General features: G+C 39.6%; 1 protein-coding gene across 4 annotated transcripts; it reads left to right on the top strand.

The window, feature by feature from the left end:
• Positions 1 to 155: 155 nt before the first annotated feature.
• On the top strand, positions 156 to 24,497 carry LOC144516938 (sodium- and chloride-dependent GABA transporter 2-like). 4 transcript variants are annotated; one of them, XM_078248661.1, is made up of 15 exons: positions 362 to 599; positions 9,431 to 9,621; positions 10,506 to 10,640; positions 11,819 to 11,959; positions 13,671 to 13,758; positions 13,847 to 13,979; positions 17,542 to 17,676; positions 18,094 to 18,197; positions 18,608 to 18,732; positions 18,867 to 18,979; positions 19,654 to 19,791; positions 19,894 to 19,996; positions 20,082 to 20,182; positions 21,018 to 21,188; positions 21,794 to 24,497. In XM_078248661.1, exons 1-15 carry the CDS (start codon positions 550 to 552, stop codon positions 21,905 to 21,907), a joined length of 1,842 nt encoding a protein of 613 aa, XP_078104787.1. In that variant the 5' UTR covers positions 362 to 549; the 3' UTR covers positions 21,908 to 24,497. The 4 variants fall into 4 exon arrangements, with proteins under 4 accessions (XP_078104785.1, XP_078104787.1, XP_078104783.1 ...); XM_078248659.1 differs by lacking the exons at positions 362 to 599; positions 21,794 to 24,497 and adding an exon at positions 156 to 355 and having other exon boundaries at positions 21,018 to 21,278; XM_078248657.1 differs by lacking the exons at positions 362 to 599; positions 21,794 to 24,497 and adding an exon at positions 3,832 to 4,220 and having other exon boundaries at positions 21,018 to 21,278.
• The last annotated feature ends 430 nt before the right edge of the window (positions 24,498 to 24,927 follow it).

Raw genomic sequence — 24,927 nt, 5'->3', positions numbered from 1 at the left:
AATTGTCCCGTTTTTGGGCTGTCTATGTACCGGAAACCCGACCATCATTGAATGCCGAAATGAATGTTGGGATACGGGTGCTGCGAAGTTCATACAAGTTACCAACCAATGCATCCTCTGTAAAATGGGCGTGTCAAGAACATTTCCGGGAATCTTAACTGTTGTTGGTGAAATGCGAACTTGTGTATTGGGACAGTACTTTGGCAACACGAGATGACGTTTCACAGGGACACAAGAACACAAGTCAATAGAAGAACACAGATTGAGAAACGCCCCCTGTCTCATAAGATTCCATCATAGAATGTTGACATAGAAGAGGGAGGAGGGGAGAGAGCGGGGAGCGCCAAGTGAGCAGGTACGAGCGTACGAGTAGTAAGTTGCCGTCTATGGAAAAAGAGCAAAGCAAAACAGCTAGCTGTCGGGGCTAAAAATAGAAAAAGAAAGAGGGAAAAGGAGATGACATGTTAAGGGATGCGACAGCAGTAAAATAAGTGGATGGTGAGAGGCAACAGGTAGGATTAAAGTGTGACGTCTGTGCTTAACAGAGAGATGAGACCAGTGATGACATCAGGTAGAGATGAGACCAGTGATGACATCAGGTAGGAGTTCTATTAGTTAGACCACACAAAACTAAATGTCGAGTATGGTTTGAAGTTCTGTTGACCAACCTATTCACTGTGTCCTTTTTGGGGGAAGAAATAGTGTAGACAGAGATGGAAAGCCACTCACCACTTAAATCACATCAACCAGGGGTGATGATTAGGTTGCCAATTGTCACAATTTGGTTGAGGCAATTGGAAACCTGATCATCTGTGTCACAACCATGCAACCGTTAACGTCGCTGATATACTTTAAAATATTAGGGATCGTCCACGATACGGTACCGTACGAAACGGCACCTCTGATTAATATTTAGATAATTTGATAACGGTTTAATTTAGCCACTTACCGATTTTTCCTGCTAAAAGCTAAGGAGTTAGCGGGGGTGTCGTTGGTGTCTTTGTAGCCTTTAAAGAAGGTTTTCTATCCAGCCTGGAAGTTGTGCCTCTTTTCGGAGTTGTTCAGCAATAAAGCCAAACGCTTATATCCAAGATTTATCCACTTGATGTCCATAATTTATAATTATATAAATTATGGACTCGATTATGGCTCGATGCTAGCTGCCATTTTGAATATCCCATGATGCTTTGCGAGATTGTGTTGACGTCTTTCAATCAATGGGAAGGCAGGTCCGTCATACAAAGAGTTTATGGAGTGGAAAGATGGATCACTCCAGCGAATCCGAGCGAGAACAAAGGCTATAGAGTGGCAAGATAGGTCACTCCAGTCTATTACCGTTCTACAGAGAAGAATGTTTTGAGATGTGGCACACATTTGGGCCTTTTTTGAAGAAATGTAAATAGTTTGTCCTTTTACATGAGTTATAATGTTCATTATGTTTATTTTTGCACTGCATGACTCCAAATATATAGGAGAACTGTTTTAGAACATTGCTGTGTGTGTCATTTCAATAAATATGACATTATTATTTGATTATTGGCATAAGTGAATGTCATGAGGGCAAAAGCATCTGGACTTTTTTTGAAAAAATTTATATATTTTGTCAACTCTATAAGATATAATGTGTATTTCTTCACAGCGTGACTCCTAATACATATGGGAATCAGATCAGAATCAGAAAGGGTTTTATTGCCAAGTATGTTTTTTAACACACACAAGGAATTTGTTTTGGTGTTGTTGGTGCACATCACACATTCTTTAGATTGAATATTAAACAATATAGGTATAGGTACAAACAATATAAGTATAAGTATATTTACACAGTATTTATTAAGTTAAAAATAAAGAATAAATAAAGATATAAATAAAAAATAAAGAGCAAAGAGCAAAGAGCATTACAGCAGAGAGAGAACAGTGGCATGAAGGTGGAGAGTCAGGGTAGTTTCCGGGCCTTGTTAATAAGGCTAGTGGTGGAGGGGAAAAAGCTGTTCATGTGACGTGAGGTTTTGGTCCTGATGGACCTCAGCCTCCTGCCAGAGGGGAGTGTCTCAAAGAGTTTGTGTCCGGGGTGGGAGGGATCGGCCACAATCTTTCCAGCACACTTCAGAGTCCTGGTGGCGTATAGGTCCTGGAGCGGAGGCAGATTGCAGCCAATCACCTTCTCTGGTGACCGAATGACACGCTGCAGTCTGCCCTTGTCCTTGGCAGTGCTAGCAGCGTACCAGATGGTGATGGAGGATGTGAGGATGGACTCAATGATGGCTGTGTAGAAGTGCACCATAATTGTCTTTGGCAGGTTGAATTTCTTCAGCTGTAGGAGGGGTAAGGGAGTGACGCAAGAACGGCAACGGTCTTTATAGCATCGTCACTAGACCTTAGCGCCACATACAACAACAACAAATGATGCTAATACTTGTGCACTTTTCCTATATTAAATGCACGTCCATTCTCGTAGTAATTCACGTAATGTTTTGCTCAACAAAGACGGGGCTTTATTATACTCGGAACAGACCCCCCTCTGCCTGCTGCGCTGTGGACGTGTGTGTGTGTGTGTGTGTGTGTGTGTGTGTGTGTGTGTGACGGCCGGCGAGCCGCAGGACACGTTTGTGGAGTTTAACTCCGAAAAGACAGTTAACTACAGGTTCCCGTTAATCTTATGATGGACATGTGTTGTGATATTTAAACAAACGAACCGTCAACGGCAAAATAAAAGCCTCTTATTTACGAGAGCGGTCCAGCTTACAGCGAGGTGTCTGAGCATGACTGGCCGAGCGACGAGCTAGAAGCCGGGGCAGGCGCCTGCTGGCTGTCGCCTCACTTCATGGAGCTTCTGAACTCCGAAAACTTTGAAGCAAATTGTCAATTCGGCATCAATTTTCGCAAGACTGCCTATATTCGAAATCTAAACAGTTAATTTCTCGCCTAAAACATTGTCAGAAGTGAATTTAATGATGAATAAGATGTGAAAGGTGAAAATTGTTAAAAATGTCCCGTTGTTGGTTGTTGCTCTGCCTGCAAGTTCCGAGTTGGCAGTGGGCGTGACTTATAAGTTCGACCAATCAAGTACACCTAGGAAAAGGGAAAAGGGAAGTAGGAGCTAAAAAAGTATGCTACAGCGGCCAGAGGAACTTAAAAATCCCCAAGTCGGAACACGATAAAAAAAGTGTTCTAGGAACGGCAAAAATCCCTCCGGTCGGAAAGCCCCTATTGAAGGAGTGGGGGGTTTTAGGCTTATAGGTGGTGATCTGCCTAAGTCCTTTCCAGACAGTCGCAGAGTCGTTCGCTGAAAACTGGCGTTGGAGCTTCTCAGAGTACCGTCGTTTAGCCTCCTTCACTGCCTTGCTAAACTTGTACTTTGACTCTTTAAATCTGTTTTTGTCCCCACTCCTGAACGCCTCTTCCTTAGTCAGCAGAACTGATTTAGACAGAAGATTGGCTTAGCTTTTATTGATATGTGTGTGATATCAATACATATCTGTGAGATTCATGTTCCATTTTATTTATTTATTTGTCTTTAAGGTCATAAAACCTTTTTTACATTCAAGTGACCTCACTGCAGCACACAAATATTCTAATAGCCCAGTTTTTCCTGAAAAAAATGATGTTCATAAATTGACTGTAGACAACAGGGTTGATGTTTTACAAGCTTTTTTAGAAAATAAAACCAGACGGACAATGAACTGTAAAAATGACCTTAGGTATCTGAGCGTTTGTTTTGTTTTGTTTTTTTGTTTTTTTTTGGGGGGGGGGGCGCCAAAATTGTCACTGCATACCCCTCTGACACTGGGTAGTTGCGCCACTGCTGCTGGTGTCCCTAAAAGAAAAGAAAAAAATGGTTATTCAGGTTTTCCTGTCTGGAACAGTGTTTTCTGAAAAAGTGTTGGAACACATGACAACCTACCACCCACAGAGCCATGCAGCTACTGTGCAAATCCCCTCCTCTTTGTGTCCTCCATGAACAGTCTCCGCCTTAAGTTCTTATTCAGAAATACATAATACCCCCGCCCCCTCCTCTCTCACTCTGTCCCTCTTGCCAGTTTTTTCCCTAATTGTCGTACAAAAACAGCTCTCATGGGCTCACGCATGGTCAGAGCTGGGAAGAGCACTTGTCCTGGAGAGACTTTTATTCTCCCCAAAAGGCACCAGATGAATCCCAACTAGGGCTAAATGGAAGCATAACTCAGAACCACAGACTACAGACGTGGAGCGACCTCTCTCAGGTACTCTTTACCAATCCCGTTTCCCTTAAAGTCGCAGTTTTTTCTGTCTTTATTATTTGTCCTTTGTATAAATTGTGAGTGTACACTTCAATGGTTTAGTTTCCTGAATAGGAAACAAATTGTATCCTTGCAGTTCAAAGACAGCTGGGGCTTTTATGGTTGCACTTCTGCTTAGCGCCTCTAGCCGTATTATGTAGGCCAAAGGTTACTGACTATGCTGCAGTGAGAGCAACTATTTTCCTTGTTTAGTGTGACTCTGTAGGCTCTGTGATCATTGCTGCTGAATTATGCTCATTATTTCAGACAAATGTACTTTAGCCATGATTGTTTTTAGATTCTTAGATTGAGTTTGAATTTTTCAGCATCATAAGTTCTATAAGAAAAACAGCTATTAAGTTGCAGAACAAAATAATGGAGGTTTTTCTGGGTTTTTTTTGTATGTGTTTTGATTATCTGACCATCCCAGAAAGATAATCAAAGCACAAATAGAAAATGATTCACCACTGAATCCACGCCTCCCTGTTGATGGTGGACTGGAATAGAAATTGACCAACACCTATTCCTTACTCCTTACACTGCCAAGCTTTGTTCACATTTAGAGCAAAAATGCAATCTGAGATTTGTTTTGGAAAACCACCATACGTTTTTGACAGCAGTTGTTTTTGGCACCTGGGTGGAGTTTTTGCCTCCTCCTCATGTATTTACACACTTGTCAGTATTGATCTTGCATGTTCAGCTTGTAACTTTCCACCAGGCTCCTGAAGGTTTTGTGATCTTTAGTCAGTCAGTTAAGGTGATAGCTGATAAGCAGTCTGGTGCAAAATATATTACTCCTTTGGTCACCCTGTCTCCCTGGAATTACATTCCTGTGCAACTAATTTGAGATAGTGTTCCAGCCTCAGCCAGACAAAATATCTTTCAAATGTTTTGTTTTTTAAAAGCTGTAACATAATAAATGGAAATGAACTGTATTTATATAAATACAAAGCCCTTTTACAGAGTACAGGAACCATTCACACATATTCATAAACTGGTGCCCGATGCTGCCTTACAAGGTGCCACCTGCTCATCAGATCAGATAAACATTCACACTGATGGCGCAGCATTGGGAGCAATTTGGGGTTCAGTATCTTGGGTTCAGTGTCTTGCAGGGCCAGGGATCAAACCACCAACCTTCCGATTGGTAGGTGACCACTCTAGCACCTGAACCACAGCCGCCCATTAATACTGGGGTGTTGTGCCTGGTGATCATCATGGTACACTACTTTTTAGCCACGTTAGCAGAGTGGCTTTAGGGATGGCAGTGTACCACTTTGTTCCAGACTGAAATGTCTCTGAGAACTGTTGAATTGCCTTGAAATGCTGTACAAAACTCCATGTCTACCAGTAGATAGATCCTACTGACTTTGGTGATCCCCAGACTTCGTCTTGTGCCACAAGCAGGTCAACATTTTAATTTGTCTAATACTATGGTTGTATGGGTAAAAACCTTTTAAGACTAATGTCGTTTTTATTAGCCTTTGTGTTTAATGCTTATTAGCAAATGTTAGTATGCTAAAATGCTAAACTAAGATGTTAAACATTATAGCCTACATGCTAATCATTAGAATGTTAGCATGCAGATGTTAGCATTCAGCTCAAAGGACCATTATGCCAAAGAACAGCCTCATAGAGCCACTAGCATGGCTGCTTCATTCTTCTTAACATACAGCGAGAGAGCAAGCGTACTGTAGCAGATGAAACACAAATAATTTTCCAGATATATTACGAGCAATTGCGAACTGCGAGGAGGGGATGATATTGTTTTTTCGTTGTGACATTTATAGCCAATTCTGCTCTATTTTAGTCAACTACAGTCCGTAACAACGTTACGTTATATCTACCTTCACTCCTTTTAATGAGGCCAGGCACATATACCCTGCACCTTGATTAGGGTGACCAGACGCCCCGAAAGACTAATAAAGCGTCCAGCGTATGATTTTAACTGTGTGTGTGTGTGTGTGTGTGTGTGTGTGTGTGTGTCAGTCAATAGTAGCAGTCTGTGTCTGCATAATCTGTGCAGCCAGCGTTACAATGTATATTTGTAAACATTATCGCAATGCCTCTTCTTATCTGTCTCGTTTGAACCAGTCCAGTCAGCGGAAGAGCGCTGGGTGGAAGTGTTCAAAAGCAAGGAGGTTCCGTTCAAAAATGTAGGTCTCCTTTGTCAGTTCGCCATGTGTCTACTGGGCACAAATGCTAAAGCTATACGGTCACACGCAAAGTGTCCCGGTTTTAGTTCTGGGAAATCTGGTCACCCTAACCTTGATGTGCTGAGTACAAGATACAAAGGAGTCACTCTAGTTAATGACAGCTCTTTTCTAATGCAACTCTTGTTGTGGTGCTGGAAAATATTTAGGATGCAATTATACATTTGCTTAGGGCCTATTGAGCAAACAAACAGAACAAAATATACTGACGTAAGACACACAGCATCTGAATTTTTGTTATAGCTGGTAGGGTTAAATGAATAAGGACCATTGTGAGTGAACATGCTCTTCTTGTGTTTGTGTGGAACTGTTCTGTTCCAGTAGAGTGTTGTCTTCCAGGACAACAATGACACCATTTATAGGACATGAACTGAATAGATGATAAACATGACAGTTATGCCAAATGCTGTATTTGTCTTGGTTTCAACCTTACACTAAGGGGAGGAATTTCTCTAGAAAAGAAACAGGAGGGTGTAATGTGTAGGGACACCACCCTTGTACCCTTGCACCCCTTATTAAATGTAGGCCTACATAAAATGTGCGGAATGTCTTTAAACACTGGATATGGCCTTTTCTGTTTACGTCCCAATCATTTTAGCTTTTCTTGGTCAGAACACTTCTCTAGCCTACTTCAGTCACACACAACAAATGTGTCCATTCTCTCCCATAACACATCAGTTGTAGTGGATGACTGGGTTGGACTCAGGGCTTACAGGCGGAGAAGCAGGGTACGATTCTGAGCAAGAGGCAACTGCCATGGTCGTCAGAGAGGCGTCGATCAGTAGTCAGCGCATTGAGGAGTCTGTGGCAGTCGCCAAGCGCTGGCAGGCGATCTGTGGCACTTGTCGAAATCTGCCAGCAAACTTGCCGATCTGAGCAGCACCACAGTGTGACTACCTGTTGGCAGTTTATAAATTTGTATTACATATCTGCCTCGGTTGTCTGTCAACTGGGGGTGTGCATGGTTTGTTTTTACAATGGGCAAAGCTGCTTACAAATAAAAAATGTTCAGCAAGAGGCACTCCTTTCACTAGGCTGTTTTTCGAAAATCACAGTTTAAGATTCACAGCACTGAACTGTCAGTGTTAGCTTGGTCACTCTGCTTGAGTTTCACGAAAAAGTGGGGAAAATCTGCACACAGCAATCGGCAGCTGGCCCGATGTAAAAACAAGCCATGCACCCCCCCGGTTGACGGACATGTAGCAGCGTGGCACTGGTTATCCAGCCTCAGCCTGCAGCAGCCTTCTGTCTCTCTTCTCAATCCATCTGAATGAAACCCAGTATGACAATAGGTGCTTTCCGAGCAGATAGTACTTGTACTTTTTAGAGGAAAAGTACACTTCTAAGCAGTTCTAAGAACTACTCTCCCCCAAAATCTTTTTTTCCGTTTGCATTCCCACTGGCCAAGTGGCCATAGGGACTGATAGGAGGGGTAAGGGAGTGATGTAAGCACGGCAACGGTCTTTATAGCATCGTCACTAGACCTTAGCGCCACATACAACAACAACAAATGATGCTAATACTTGTGCACTTTTCCTATATTAAATGCACGTCCATTCTCGTAGTAATTCACGTAATGTTTTGCTCAACAAAGACGGGGCTTTATTATACTCGGAACAGACCCCCCTCTGCCTGCTGCGCTGTGGACGTGTGTGTGTGTGTGTGTGTGTGTGTGTGTGTGTGTGTGTGTGTGTGTGTGTGTGTGTGTGTGTGTGTGTGTGTGTGTGTGTGTGTGTGTGTGTGTGTGTGTGTGACGGCCGGCGAGCCGCAGGACACGCTTGTGGAATTTAAGTTCCGAGTTGGCAGTAGGCGTGACTTATAAGTTCGACCAATCAAGTACACCTAGGAAAAGGGAAAAGACCCTGCTCTGAAGTAGGAGCTAAAAAAGTACGCTACAGCGGCCAGAGGAACTTAAAAATCCCCAAGTCGGAACACGACAAAAAAAGTGTTCTAGGAACGTTTAGTTCTAAGAACTGCAAAAATCCCTCCGGTCGGAAAGCCCCTATTGCAGCTTGCTGGCCTGATGCATCCCAAAACACCTGTGTCTTGTTGGGCTTAATTGATTCACATCAATTAAGCCCAACAAGATTGATTGTGTGTGTGTGTGTGTGTGTGTGTGTGTGTGTGTGTGTGTGTGTGTGTGTGTGTGTGTGTGTGTGTGTTTTATGTGCATATCTCTAGAACTGTTAGTCCGATGGATTTCAAACTTGACAGGTGTCTTGCTACGGGCAAGAGTAAGTGCGGGGACGTCTGTCTGTCTCTCTCTCTCTCTCTCTCTCTCTCTCTCTCTCTCTCTCTCTCTCTCTCTCTCTCTCTTGTGTGTCTGCCTATCTTCCTCACCAGTGTCATTTTGAAGTCTGTCCATGTGGCTTTATTTCACTGGCACGTTCATCGCCACTACAGAGGAAAGGAATAAAGGGAAAACAGGACAAAAACAACTCGACATAATAACCACATGGCCAGAACATTTAGTACCCTGGGTATGAGATGAGAAGGGCGGGCTGAAATTAGGAGGAATAGACGCGGTTAAAAAAAAATAGGCATCTGACCGAAATTTCAGCGGGTCATCGGCCGTTTCGGGAAAGGAACAACAAAAAAGGAGCGCAAGGAAATGTAAGTCATTTACTCTATTCCATCTATTCTGCCGTAAAATGTTTCATTAACGAGTTAATTATTGCATACGGTTTACCGGCTTTCTAGTGCTTTCTGTTCACGCCTGGCTGAGTTAAATTGACACTTGTTATACATCATAAACATAAAAACGAGTCTAAAAAACCGTTAATGACGAAAACAACAACGTGTGTGTGTGTGCGTGCGTAATTTTGTCACTGTACACCTCTGACATTTTTTATTTTTGGACACACAGGACTGCAGTATCTGCCTCTGAGAGAATCTGCTCTGATCAGAAATCCTATGGATCTTTTATCTAAACACATTGTGTCAACTGTTCTCTCGTTACAGTGTGATGGACAAGCCTTATGGTCCAGAGGTCAAGTTCAAGCTGGATATGGACACAGCCCATCCTGCACCCAGCACCTTGGCCAGAGGAGAGTGGTCAAGCAAAATTGAGTTCCTCTTGGCTGTTGCTGGACAAATCATAGGCTTAGGAAATGTGTGGAGGTTTCCCTACCTGTGCTACAAAAATGGAGGAGGTAAGTTTCATTATAGTCAAATAGTCATATATAGACATTTGGAACAACACTGCTACTGATTGAAAGCTACGAAAGCAAAATCTTTTGTTATCATAATAATGTTTGTCTATGTATTATCAGCCAGAATCTAAATTCAGAATGTAAATATTCCCCACCAAAAACTATAAAGCCACTCCTAAAGAGTAAACGCACACACAGAGACTATAAACCCCTGCTTGTGCTGGCCTCTGACAGGAGCTGCTTTCTCTGTCCACATTCATTGATATGCATAATGCAGTCACCAAAGAAAACTAAATTGAGGCTATATTTCGTAATTATGATTTCTGTATCTCATAATTACAAGAAAAGATCTTTTTTTTTCATTTTCCTGTGTTAAATGCAATGCACTCCAATACATTCACATCATTAGTGTGGTAGGGTTAAACAAATCACAGCTGGCCACTGTACAACAACTTTCCACCCAACTGTGATGTTGATGTACAGTAGCCAAGAGATCACAGCCCACTGCAACTTAAGAAACCACAAGCAAATAGACAAAGCACCAGTAAATTAAGAAAACATATCTTCTGCTTTGATAACATATGCATAACACAAATTAAGAAACTTTTACCAATTTGACCAATAAAAAAACACACTGCAAATACAAAAATACAGACAAACAGTTGAAGACAGCACCACGGAAGTTAAAGGAAACTTAAAATTGCTGAACATGCCCAGACTGCTGAACTGATGCTGGAAAAGGAGCTCACAATATTTATTTTAAATATTCATTTTACCAACATTTGAGCTTTCTCATGCTCAACACATCTCAATGTGATTCTTGTGAATTGCGATAGGTGTTCAATCTCCCAACAACTTATGTGGTGTAACTTTGTTTTCCCAAGGGGTGTTCTTCATCCCTTATGTCCTCTTCCTCTTTACCTGCGGCATCCCCCTGTTTCTCCTGGAGACATCTCTCGGCCAGTACACGAAACAGGGAAGTATTACCTGCTGGAGGAAAATTTGTCCACTTTTTGAAGGTAAAGATGTATAATTGCTGTCAAAGTATCCATGTGAAATCAAATACATACATGTATTTAAATATAAATATATGTGTATGGCATAGTCAAAACATGTCTGGATGGGCCTTTAAGTCCTGAAGAAAACTATATGAAGTGCTTCTATTTTTTTTTTTTAAATGTAACCTCCCAAATCTAATCCTTTACATCACAAATTACAAAATTCATGCACTCACAAAACATTCACACACATCAAGAAATTTGAAAATACAGACAACATTTGTAAATGTGCTTATCGATTATTATGAAGTATGTAATGAGAATAGCAATACTAGATTGTATTTTCTCAATTTCTTATAAATATATGTTTTATCGTAAGAAGGTCAGTAATTACCAGTGGTGGGATCTTACAACCTATCTATCACATTCTGTTTTTCTGCAGATGTTGTTTTGTGTGCTCACACTTGTGCTACAAATCTTGCAGGCATATGTGATAAAGGTGATTTCACCTCCGGTAGAACAGAAAAGCATTGATGTTGATCCAAAAAAAAATCCACACCTTCAAGATACCGTATGAGTCTAGACAAATCTTGATGTGACAAATCTTTGTCTCTGATGTAAAAAAGAAACTTGTCCACCAAGTTTCTAAGAAACCCAACACACTGTGTCAGATTTGGTGAATCATAATTAACAGGGATTTAGTCTTTGAACAGTCTTTGACATTGGTTTAATATTGCCTCCTGTAAGCTATTACATGAGGTGTAATGAGTTACAAAAATGTGTGTCTGTCTTTGGACCATGTGCGCATGCAGTCAAGCGCACATATCTTTGGTAAATCATATTAGAACAATTGTTCACTACACTGCATTTACTCTGCAATAACAGCCTGTTCTTGGGCAATGTCATCATTGAAAATATATTATGTGACATTGATTGTATTTAAATGTGAGTAACAGCAAATAAGCACCCTAAAATGTGTCAATGTTTATTTAATCAATGTAATTACTGCAATATTTTCCTTTTCATTCAAGTTTTAAGATTTTCCATACCAATTATAATCAAACTAGTCTTTGATATTTTGGCACAAAAAGGCTCAATAACAGCTAACATGCTTTATTCTAAAACTATAGTATAACTATGCTTACTTTCAAGCGTTAAGCTTGTGATTTAAAGACTTTGTGTTTGTTTGTTTTTGTCAGGGATGGGTTATGGCAGTCAGGTGGTTGTTTTATACTCCAGCATCTATTACATAATCATATTGGCCTGGGCTTTCCTGTATCTCTTCTGCTCTTTCAACACTGAACTTCCCTGGGCGAGTTGCAGAAACAGCTGGAACACAGGTATGTCCCATTATGTGATCTGACTGAAATAGAAACGCAAGCAAACAAACAAATAACTAGATTATTATGAATCTTCAGTTAAAAAATTAGTTTAGGGAAAGTTTTGAGAAACCATCATGTTATTGCCTGATTATTTGTGTTGTGTTGTATTAGGTATCATGTTATTGTTTGCTTTACATATTAATCAGGTTTTTGCCTAATTTTAGCATCTGGTTTGGGATCTGGAGTGCAAAGTCCACATGCTGAAAACATTTTAAGTCTTGAGGTGCCAGGTTTGCTCTGCCTGGCTTAGTCTTCACTTAACATTTTCATTAAAATAAATGTCAATGTTAAGTAACTATCGCTGAATGAGGTAACATAATGGTGATTAAGCTTATGGCCCACTTATGAAAGTATTGCAATATTTATATATTTGCAGCATTATGCACTGGGTGTCTGGTGTGATATTTCCTGGAAATGTCTCTATTGTATACACACAAATGTATGTGGGAACTATGCAACACACAATTCTGGCAACTTGAACCTATCAACAACATGACTCCAGACCATAGAAATAGAATAAGATTTATTTCGCTAAACTCTAAGCACAATTTTTCACCAGAGGTGTCAAAAGTATTCACATTCATTACTCAAGTACAAGTATAGATACTAGGGTTTGAAAAGACTTCTGTAGAAGTTGAAGCTTTTTACTCAAGTAAAAGTATAAAAGTACTGGTTTCAAAACTACTTAAAGTATAAAAGTAAAAGTAATGTAAGGGGGAAAAAATGCCATTAAGGACAAAAGCTTAGCCCGCCCCACAGGGGCCTATAGTGCACTACCCCACCTCCACAAAAAAAATAATTTTTCTAAAGGCCACAATGACTATAATGTTATATTAAAATCATACGTGCAAACTCAGAAGGGCTGAAAAAGGTGACACATCTCTTCTGTGTTTTTCAGACAACGGCAGCTACAGTCTGGTGTTACAATCCTCTACAGTGAAATACAGACACACTTTTACACCGTTTAGCTGTCAGCATTTTAACTGTGTTTACTCCAGCTGCTAGCTAACGGTAGGCTAACGTTACCTGCTGTCGAGTGTTTTGCGTCCAGTGCAGCGATGTTTCAGTTCCCTCTAACGTCCGTTTTCGGAGCATCAGAGAGAAGCGCAGTCATTTAAGTGGCACCTAAATAAGGCACCAAAATCCGCGTTGCTATTCGGTCCGGTAGATAACGGTCGGATGTTTATACTTCTCATCCAACCACAATCAAATTCACTCTCTCCGGATGGCGCGATTTATCTGGATAGGTTTTTTTTTTTTTGTGTGTGTGTTTTTTTGAACGATGACAAGCCGGAATGAAAACAAACCAAACTGAAATAGGAGTAACGAGGCTATTTTTAAAATGTAACGAGTAGAAAGTACAGATAATTGCGTGAAAATGTAAGGAGTAGAAGTCAAAAGTCTGGTGTAAAATAATTACTCCAGTAAAGTATAGATACCCAAAATTTCTACTTAAGTAAGGTAACAAAGTATTTGTACTTCGTTACTTGACACCTCTGGTTTTCACTTTAATGTTTTTTGTCATTAATATACAAGGCCATATGGAAATGTACCCCATTCCATTTCTGTAGTAAAATAAGTAAAATGAAGGCTTTGACAAAAGAACAATTTGATAATGTGCGTATATGTCCTTGAATGCCTTAAAACATTGTGTATGCCTTTGCAACAGAGACCTGTGTTGAGTTTGATCGAAGGCCTGCTGATTTGAACTGGACTGTAGCTGAAAATGCAACATCACCAGTGAGAGAGTTTTGGGAGTGAGTATGAAAACTAAATCCAAATGTGACAATAAGCTCTGTAAGTGACTTGACTTTTATGAACTATAACTGAAAATGTGATTTGCAGGAGAAGAGTTTTGAATGTCACAGGAAGTATCCATGAGTTAGGCGGCATACGATGGGAGCTGGCTCTGTGTCTTCTGTTGTCCTGGATCATCTGTTACTTTTGTGTCTGGAAAGGAGTAAAGTCCACTGGGAAGGTAGGACAAAGATTATCATTTCTGATGTTGTATGTTAAAGTACTAAGCAAACGCTTAAGGGCGCTGACACACAGAACGATTATTGGCCGTCGGACCGTCTGGCGAGGTCGGTGACTCGAGTCTGTTCGGTGTGTCCCGTGCCGTCGCCTGTCGGAGGAGCCATCGGCCTTCATTTGGGCCGACCCGACATGTTCAGTCGGAGACAGGGCAGTCGGGGATCACCCAGAAATGGCGAGTGGATGAGCCGCTCAAAATCTGACAAATCTTTTTATTGGACCTTTGTTGATCTGAAATAAAGACAGATTCAGCAACTACATGGCCTATTTCTCGCTTAAAATGTTTTCAGAAACACGTTTCGGTGAACTATTTTAGTACAATATGAGATCGTATTCTGAACAAGCCGCCATGACAGTCTGGCTGTGAATTTCCCGAGAAAAAAGACCCACGTGACACGTTTGTCCAATCAGCTGCCAGTTTTCATTTTCTGGGAAACAATCATAGACTGTTAATAGAAACAATACAGAGAAGCGCCGCCTGCTGCTATGGAGACATATTATGTTTCGCGCACGCGCAGAGCGTACGCTCAAGTCGGCGTCGCCTCAGTGTGTTTTCAGGCATTTTTTGGACCTAGGGGACCCGACTGATCAGTCCGACTGCCTTTTCTGCCGACGGTCGGCCATCTGGTTGGTGTGTAAGCACCTTTTAAGGACAATGCATTAGGACAACATTCTCCTCTACTCTTCAAAAACACTGCAATCACTTTGCCAGATACGCTTCCTTTATCACTTTAGTTTAATTATGGATGTGCTTACACCAAGTTCATGGTTGATCACACTAGAGTGAGGAGGCCACTACCAGTGTTGGGAACGTTACTTTAAAAAAGTAACTAGTTATAGTTACTCACTACTTGTTCCAAAAAGTAACTGAGTTAGTAACTGAATTACTCTATAATAAAAGTAACTCGTTACCAGGGAAAGTAACTATTTGCGTTACTGTTAAAAAAAAAAAAGGTTGCTATATGTCAAAGAATTTGGATTTTTTTTAGCAGTTTTTTTGTTGTGAGGCAGAAAGATATAGCTTTTGCTGCTTGGAGGACTTTGCTCCGAGTCCTTCTTTGCTAGTGGATGGTGAGCTATCATCTTTTGGTGGAGGTATCGGTGTTTTTGGCCACTAGCTTTGTAGATGCGTGTGTCATTGTGAGATGCTTCATTAAATTAGAGTTGCTTACAACGGATGTCGACAAAGTCTTCGCTGCTGGACATAATGTACACATTACATGCACGTTCTTGCCTTTGACCACAATGAATTTGAAGTAGTGCTTATATCTCCACCTTGAAAATGCTAACTTTTCATCGGATTGCTCCTGACTCGCCATCTCTGCTGCTTCATCGAATCTCTGTTTAGCTTGTGTGTGTGTGTGTGTGTGTGTGTGTGTGTGTGTGTGTGTGTGTGTGTGTGTGTGTGTGTGTGTGTGTGTGTGTGTGTGTGTGTGTGTGCTGGCATGTGTGTAAAAACACTGGCTCTGATTGGCTACCATGAAACATGACTCTGCCTTAGCCAATCATAATCGCTTACCTCGTTATTAACCCACCTCCTCACTAGCTGTGAGCCAGGGGTGCGTTCGGATTACACAGTTTATTCAATTAATGTATAGTAACGCACCGCATTTAACGTCCAGTAATGTTAACGGCGTTGTAACGACGGGAAAAGTAATTAGTTAGATTACCCCGTTACTGAAAAAATAACGTTGTTACCTAACGCCATTCTTTTAAACGGTGTTATTCCAAACACTGGCCACTACACAGGACTTTAGCTAATTGTTACACTACCTCAAAAAATAAAATTTCACAATTGAAACTGCTGTCTGCCATGCTAAAGGCGTTGCTCTAGAGATGGCAGTGTCGGTCTGACAGCAGGTCCACCACTTTGGTCCAGGCTGAAAGATCTCAACAACTACTGTATTCGTTTCCATTAAATGTAGGCAGATATTGATTGCCATGACTTTGATGATCCTCTGACTTTTCTTCTAGCGCCACCATGAGGTTCACATTAGTGCTTTGAGCGAAATATCTCAAAAGCTATTGGATGGATTACTGTGAAATCTAGTGCACACTTTCATGTTCCCCTAAAGATGATAATCACTTTGGTGATCCCTTAACTTCATCATCACGTCAAACTTTTACTTTTCACTGCTTTATGTGTATTTGTAAAAACTATCCACATTCCCATCAGCCTCAGCTATGCTACATGTTTTGCGCTAATTAGCAAATGTTAGCATGCTAACATTCGCTAAGTTAAGATGGTGAAAATGGTAAACATTAAGTTTTGAACACCTGCATTTTAGCATTGCCATTGTTACCATGTCAGTGTGCTGATAATAGCACATCTCAAAAGACGTCTGTGCCTAACTGCAGCCTTACAGAGCTGATAGTGTGGCTGTAGATTTTCCATTAAGAGAGAAATCTCTTAATCGAAAGAAATAATATGTTTTCTTAATAATTAAAGAGCCGGCAACTTTAGGTTTTGGGGTGGTGAACTGTTTCCTATACTTTCTCAGACTTCTACAGAATTCACTGTAAATAAGGATTATTACGTGTTTCTATAGTAGCTTAAACCAAGTGAAATAAAGCAATGGTGACTATCATGTCCCTCTGTGACCACACAACTCCTCTAAGGACGCTGATTGGTTCGGTATGCTAATTTGAACACAAAGGCTTTTACTTGAAGCCTGACAAGATGGATTTTTGTGTGATACAGCAATACTTGCGTGGTCTTGTGATATTGCGGGAATCCAGCTGCCATGCAAGGTAAATCAAAGTTTGAGTTTGTTGAACAGTATAAGTATTTGGGAAATGTCATCGATAAAAACCTGAAGTTTGATGTCAATTGTGATGCAGTCTGTAAGAAGGGACAGCAACATTTGTACTTCCTAAGGAAGTTAAACACTTTTTATGTAGATAGGAAAATTATGTCCTTATTTTAAAAATCCTTTATTGAATCTGTTCTTACTTTTGCCATGATTGCTTGGTATGGTAACCTGAATATCAGGGACAAAAAACACTTAAGCCATATTGTAAAGGTATCTGGCAAGGTGATAGGTTTCCCACAGGCCCCTTGATGGCTGTCTTTGACCAGCAAGTACTCTGCAAGGCCCGGTCTATATTAGACTGCACAAACCACCCCCTTCGTAACACTCCCCTCAGGTTGCCTCAGTACCCTGGTTCAAGAGCACTAGGAGTAAAAACTCCTTTGTTACATGTGCAATAACTCGGCTTAATTTGCACATGTAGTAGAATTTTTTTAGAGATAGCTCCAATAGTGAAAAATTGTGTTGTATGTATTACATCCAGGAAACATTTTTTGTACTCATGTCTTTGCATTGTTTTCTTGTTTATTTGTATGATGTTTGAATGTGTTTCTTTTTATCTTGCACTCCTGACTGCATATCAAGTTTCCCATTTGGGATAATAAAGTGACTGAACTAAACTGAACTGACTGAACTGAACTGAAATGAACTGAAAGTCCACAATTTTGCCACAAATTAACCCTCACTCTTCCACAGGTAGTTTACTTTACTGCCACATTTCCATACCTGATGCTGGCAGTGTTGCTTGTTCGTGGACTCACATTGCCGGGGGCCATAGACGGGATTAAGTTCTACCTCTACCCAGATCCATCCCGCCTGACTGATCCACAGGTATAAGCACATTTCACTACTTCTCTCTTTAAATGATATGTCGCTCTCCTGAATTGTTGGGTTTCATCATATTATGACATTACATTTGAAAAGCAAACAAAATGTAGCTTAAATGAAGTGTGGTAACAAATTTATACATAACATTTTGTATATATGACAAGTTTAAAATACAATTCAAAGGGGAAGTCAGAGTTTAGGTGATCGAAAGGATCATTTACCTTTACACAGTTTGAAATGGCTACACAATTTCCACTAACTGTATTTGCAGATGATTGCTTTGCTGATGTGGAATAAGTTGACAGCAGCGTAAAACATTAGCAAATGTGCAGGTTTTTTCTACAGTAGATAACTGCAGAGTTGCAACACAGTAAATGCTTTTCATATGTAATTTATTATTGTCCTTTAAACATCTTGCAGGTGTGGATGGATGCTGGCACACAAATATTTTATTCCTATGCTATTTGCATTGGGTGTTTAACTGCACTTGGCAGTTATAACAAGTACAACAACAACTGTTACAAGTAAGTTTGATATGTTTATGAATTTTTCAGTTTGGATACTGTAGATTCACACAAAACACACAAAAAGAATACATTTAACAGTGAGTTGCCCAGGTGGTAGCTTCAACAGTCGCTGAAGATTTAAGAGACTATTTGAGCCATTTGCCAGAACATCTTTAATGCCCATTTTAGGCAATACATGTTGGAGTAGTTTATACAAAGGAAAACCCATCGTTTTGAAGTATAGTTTCCTCCAAAAAGATTTCTAGTGATTCAAGAGTCGTGCCATCAATATAACCTTTTTAGGGCAGTTTAGGATGTGAGTCACTACAGAAAGTACAGTAACTACAGAAAGAGAATGTGATCGTTTTGTACATTTAATACAAAATAATGGAGTATAAAATGTGTATTTGTGTCTTTTTTGTTTTTAGGGACTGTGTATATTTGTGCCTTCTGAACAGTGGGACCAGTTTTGTAGCTGGCTTTGCCATTTTCTCTGCACTTGGATTTATGGCATATGAACAGAACACAGACATATCAAAAGTGGCAGAGTCGGGTGAGAATATAGAAAATGTTATTAATAAGAGAATAAATCAACAAATTAATTAGCATTGTACTTGCAATAGCACGAAATGCACTTAAATCCATAAAAGTGAAATAACACCAGATTTTTTTAAATTATGTATTTAGGTCCTGGCTTGGCGTTTATTGCCTATCCTCGAGCAGTTGCCATGATGCCTTTTCCTCAGGTCTGGGCGATATTCTTTTTCATTATGATCATCCTACTGGGACTGGACAGTGAGGTAAGCTGAATCTTCTTTAGCACTGAGAGAATTAGAAACAGCAGTTTTGTTTATCTCTGGAATAACATTTTTCATATATTTAATCATAAAATAATCTTATGAAATGCTGATCTTTTGTTCACAAGGATAAAAGATTTTCTTCCATTTTGTATGCATACATTACATAACAGTCTTTATGAACTTGTGGGAGGTTGGCTTTTTGATCTTTGGCCCTTGGTTCGAGGTCTGTGGGTGTCTCACAGTTAAAAAGAGATCAGTTTATTTATTGTTATGTTTTTGGTCCTGTTTGTCTGTTTGCATGTCTATGTGTTAGTGAGGATACCTCAAAAACTATCAGATTTTAATGAGTTTTGAAGTTCAGATGCAGGACATGTTTTAAAGGATTTCTTAACATTGTGAGAACATTTGTATCGTTATCATAAACTACTGCACTTGATAATATGAGAAAAAATCTTGCTAATGTATCCCATGATTTTTTTTTTTGTGTCACTTTGTGTGTTTTGATGCAGATCCGGATCCGGATGCATAATAGAAATGTCTAATCTTAATCATTATGATAAAATAACTAGAATAGAGGATTGTGCAGCCTTGGCAGAGGTATGCACTATCTGAGTACTTACTAAATTATTATAACATTATCTCTACAAAGTTGTGTAACCGGAGCTCTGTTTCAGTTTGTAGGTCTGGAAGCCATGGTAACAGCGATTGCTGACACAAATCCTTCCTTCTTCCACGTTGGCCATCGACGTAAACTTCTTCTACTTGCTATCAGTGTTGTTAGCTTCTTCATTGGCCTTATGATGGTTACAGAAGTAAGATTATATTAAAATGTCACGCCACTTCTTTTACAATATCCTTGTTTTTCTAAGGTTAAAAGACCATAACAGAACAGCTAACTGATGTCTCACACACAGGGTGGACTGTACATCTTCCAGCTGTTTGACTACTATGCCTGCAGTGGGATGACTCTACTTCTCTTTGCAACACTGCAGTCTGGTTGTATTGGATGGATATACGGTGAGTGAATAAACAAGAGAAATGTGCTGAATTTCTTCACTGTGATGTTAAAGTCCCTCACCACAGCGTTTCCATCTATTTACAGGTGCAGACCGCTTTTATGATAACATAGAGGACATGATTGGATACAAGCCGTTATCCCTGATTAAGTATTGTTTGAAATATGTCACTCCAGTGATATGCATGGTGAGTTGCAGTAGAAGTTAACTTAGTCAGTTTGTATGCCAATTAGCGATTTAGCTGTCACAAGCTAGCCAATTAGCATTACAGGTAACATTAGCTCCATAAGCAATTTGAAAACGCCATGTCCGGTTTTCGATTTATGCCGCCTTGTCAAAAAATGCTACCTTATGTGTTTTCATTTCCAGTTGTGTATTTCCATCAGTATTATGACATATTTATTTATGTTTATTGATACCAGGTGTAAGTGTACTGTAAGAATACAGGGAGCATATTTTGATCCTTTTATTATAATATCTTTATTTAAGATTTTCAGGGGTAGCGTATTTCAAGACCAATATCAAGTAATGCTCCCACACATGTGGCACATCTAAGTAGCACATCCTGATAGGGAGCACATATCAGCAGAACACCTGTGGACTTACTAATGTTTCCATCTGACTTGTTTTACAAGCAAAATCTTGTAAAAGAGGACTTACCCTTGAAGGCAAATAAACACAGTGTTTAATATATTCCTGGCAGTTTTTCTCTTGTGTTTTTGGTTTTGGAAGATACTTGCTTTCAAAATAAATGTAGGCATATACCACTTCAATATGTGGAGAAAGCCAAAGCTTGACATCTTGGATAATGGCTGTTAAAGCGTAGGGTATAGTGGCCAATTGAAGATCACTTATTCACAGGCAAAACTTGAATGAATCAACTTTTTTTAGGTTTTGTTTAACAAGTTACTCACATGACATGTTGATTTATCCTTAATTTTTAGCTTGCCGTGATTTGGGGTACATTTTGTAAATTGTCTAACCAAAACTACGGTAACTGCTTTCTCCGTAACTATTTTCAGGGTACGTTTGTTTTTTCCTTGATCAAATACACCCCTCTGAAGTTCAATAACACAATTGAGTATCCATGGTGGGGTTATGCTCTTGGCTGGTGGTTCACTCTCTCCTCTACACTCATGGTGCCTTTATTTATGATGTACAAAGTGAGCACCACCCCAGGTACACTGCAACAGGTAAGCTGTTTCTCTCTGTGTGTGTGTGTGTGTGTGTGTGTGTGTGTGTGTGTGTCCTGGAAACACTTACTGTAGCAGGAACTACCACAGAAGATGATGATGATGAGAGGCCCTACAGAGAACGTGGGGGGGGTCAATAAAAAATGCACATGCTTAAGTACACAACTTGCAGTTTAAGCTACTTCTTTCTTTAAGAGATAACAGATCTGGATTATATATTTTTAAATATGTATTTCAATAATAAACTGTGTGTGGGTGGGTGGGTGGGTGGGTGTGTGTGTGTGTGGGTGGGCTTGTTTAACTATATTTGTGGGGTCCAAAAACCGGGAGTTATACTTGTGGGGTCCCCACAGCTTTGTGGGGTCAAAATGCTGGACCCCACAAGTTTAAAGGGCTGTTTGAGGGTTAAGACTTGGTTTTAGGATTAGGGTTAGAATTAAGTTATGGTTAGGGTGAGGGTAAGGGTTAAGGTTAGGCATTTAGTTGTGATGGTTAAGGTTAGGGTAAGGGGCTAGGGAATGCATTATGTCAAAGACGGGTCCCCACAAAGATAGTACCACAAACCTGTGTGTGTTTTAATTAAAACCTATATTCTTCTTTGTTAGAGGATCTCCATCTTATGTACTCCAGCTGAAGACCTGTCTTTGAACAAATCAGAGAAAACAGGACTTGAACTGCTCAACTTGACCTCATCTCCTGACAGCATGGTGTCTGAGTGACCACAAGCAAACTGCTGCATCTTCGGAGTTACTGAACACCGTGAGGCATAAGGAAAAGCCTGCTGTCAATCCAGTACTCCTACTCCTTTTAAAGCAGTGGTTCCCAATCTTTTGGATGTTTGACCTCTTGGGGAAAAAAAGCAATGTCTACTTGTTACTCCACATCACTGGTTGCAGTAATACCAGTTGCGACTAGTTCAACCAAAGACAAATTCTTGTTTGAATACTTTGGCCTGAAATACATAAACCTCTCAAATGATCAAATAACTCACAAAAAAGCAAATACTAAAGTAATGTCTAAGAAAAACTTTTGTGCAACAGAAATATTTTTTCTGCTTTCCTCGCCTGTTAATAATAATCTAGTGACCCCTCAGATCTGGGTTGGGAATCACTGCACTAAAAGAATGGCTTCAAAATTATTATGATTTCACTCCATTAAGCACTTCCTAGTTTGAATGTTGACTCAACAGACATATTTTCAGGAATATGGTAAGGAGAATCTAAGCTTAAAGGTCCACTTATTACAGGAAACAGTTGTTTTCTCCTTGGTTTCTGAGCTGTCAGCCACATTTTATTGTCTTCATTTAGCAAATGCAGCTGTCTCAGCACTGACAGCTAGCGAGTAAGGCTGCAACTAATGATTCCTTTCATTATCTATTGATTTTTACTTGATTTGTTTTGTAAACTTTAAGAAAATAGTGACAAATGCATATTACAATTTCCCTAAGCCATGAGTTGATCTCTTCAAATGTTCTAAAGACATTCAATTTACAATAATATAAACAGTGAAACCTCACATTTCACCAGTTGTTGATTAGTAATCTGTTGATCAGTTGATTAAATTGTTTCAGCTCTATCAGCAAGTGCCCCTTACATTTTGTCGGCCATGAATGAACGGCCATGCTCGAATTCAAACTGATATTTTAAATTGTTACTTATGTGAAGAAAAAGTGGTGAGGATATGAGTGTTTTTTTAATTTGTTTGTTTTAACCAGGTTGTATAACTATTTAGAGTAAAAATGATAAACACTTGCCAAATAAGCCATACAGATTGAACACTTGAGTCACTTTTAAGTCACTGTGAATGACATGTACATTTAATTTCAAATTATCAATATAACTAAATTAAGCAGCTCAACACTGAATTGTTTTCTGACCTGTACAAAGTACTGCTACTATCAATTCAGCATTTACAAGTTTGTGTTTGGGGTTAGATAAAACGAAACGCCAGTGGGTGGGATTGTATTGATGGACGCACCAAATGCAATAGAGAAACACTGAGCAAACCTGTTGGCTGTAACATTCAGAATCACAAAGAGTATATTTTTAACAAAGTTATCTAGATTATATTTTTACTGTAGTCTCAACTCTAAGCTTGTTTAATTATATAGTTTTTATACAGACGGTGCAGATTAATTTTCATATCATTTTGTATTGTTTTTTTTTTTGTGTGTCATATATCATTGAAATTTCACCCATGGCAACAGTCCTTTGTGCAATATGTAAATGCTGTAATGTGAAATTTTTCACATTTAAGCATCAATCAATAATTTGTTTTTAAAAGAAAATGTCTGTTTCAAAAGATATCTGTCACACATTGTGTGAATTCAGCCCTAAATCTATTGTTAACAGTAAATGCATCATGAAGAAACAGTTAGCTAATGTTTTATTAATGACAATGTTTGTGTGACTGAATTAATCCTAAAACTGGTAAATAATATGTTAAAGCTTTAGTGCGTAACTTTTTGATATTAATGAACATCCGTTACATTCAAGCCATTGCCAAATGAGTTGCTACAAAGCTAATTAAGACTATCAGCTCCACACAACTCTCTCTGTATTTCTCAGTATGGCTATGTTCAGAAGATTGTGTCGTCCGGTGACTTTTTCACACAGAAGCTAAGATAATAGATAATAACCTCTTCTGAAGAGTCCATGTTTTTTTAATTCTCTGTGTCCTCCTTGGCCACAAGCAACTGTGTGGAGGAGGGGTGGAGGGGTAGGGGCGGTGCGCGTTCACGGAAGGCTTGTGTCATGTGGAAGCGTCGACAGTGTTGTTGTCATTATTTAAAATTTCTCATGGGGGCGGCAGAAACTACGCACTATAGCTTTAATTTCATGATTTAGGCTGAATTTTGTTTAACAATGTGACATTTCTTAAATAGTATCCATTAAAGCAACACCAAAGACTCTTTTGTACCTTAAAATAATGTTTCCAAAATCGTTTCAGTGGTTCATCAACTCGTAACAGGGTGAACGGCACTTCTGCATTCGCTTTGCGGCCCTCTATCAGCTATAACCGCACTATGCAAGTTTGCCAGATCGGGTAGTGGATCTGTAGTTCGAATGAGAAAGCGGTAATGAACAATTCCGCTTCCAGCCTGTAGGGGGACTGAAGAGGAAAAGTGCTTTGGTGTTGTTTTAATAAGGCCATCTGGTATTTATTAAGTATTCATAGGCTTAGGTTATAGTTATTTTAAGTAAAATCATTTACCTAACATTCAGTAATAATCAGTAACCAGTTTGTTGTTTAATAATAATTTGTTGACCTTTTTTAGAACATAAAAACGTTAATAAAATGTTAATAATTCCAATTGTTTGTTTTGTGAAGGCTACATAGTTGCTGATCCTCTTCTGGGTGGTGCAGTGTTTATAGCCCACTAAAGGAGTCATAATTCATAACTGTTGTGTCCTTGAATGCACCAACACAAGGACATGTTTAAATGTCCTACTAAGCTGCAATACTACACATCTATAACTTTCATAAGTTATGTGGCTCAGATCACATGATTTTCTTAAACAGATGGAATTGCACAGTCAGTCCTTAAAGTGCTAAGAAATGTTGACATTTGGACATCTATGACAACTGAGCAAACTCTGTCTGTTGATGAAGATCATGTAATACAACCGAAAGCTCCAGACCAAACAGATCTTGTGGTGAGATTGTTTTAGGTCAACTGCTGTTTCCAAGGTCAATGTCTACAAAGAATCACCAAAATCTGCAGCTCCCCTTGGTTCTT

The sequence above is a fragment of the Sander vitreus genome, chromosome 4 (assembly GCF_031162955.1).
Source record: "Sander vitreus isolate 19-12246 chromosome 4, sanVit1, whole genome shotgun sequence".
Classification (NCBI taxonomy): Eukaryota; Metazoa; Chordata; class Actinopteri; order Perciformes; family Percidae; genus Sander; species Sander vitreus.
This window is presented reverse-complemented; position numbering and strand designations above follow the sequence as displayed.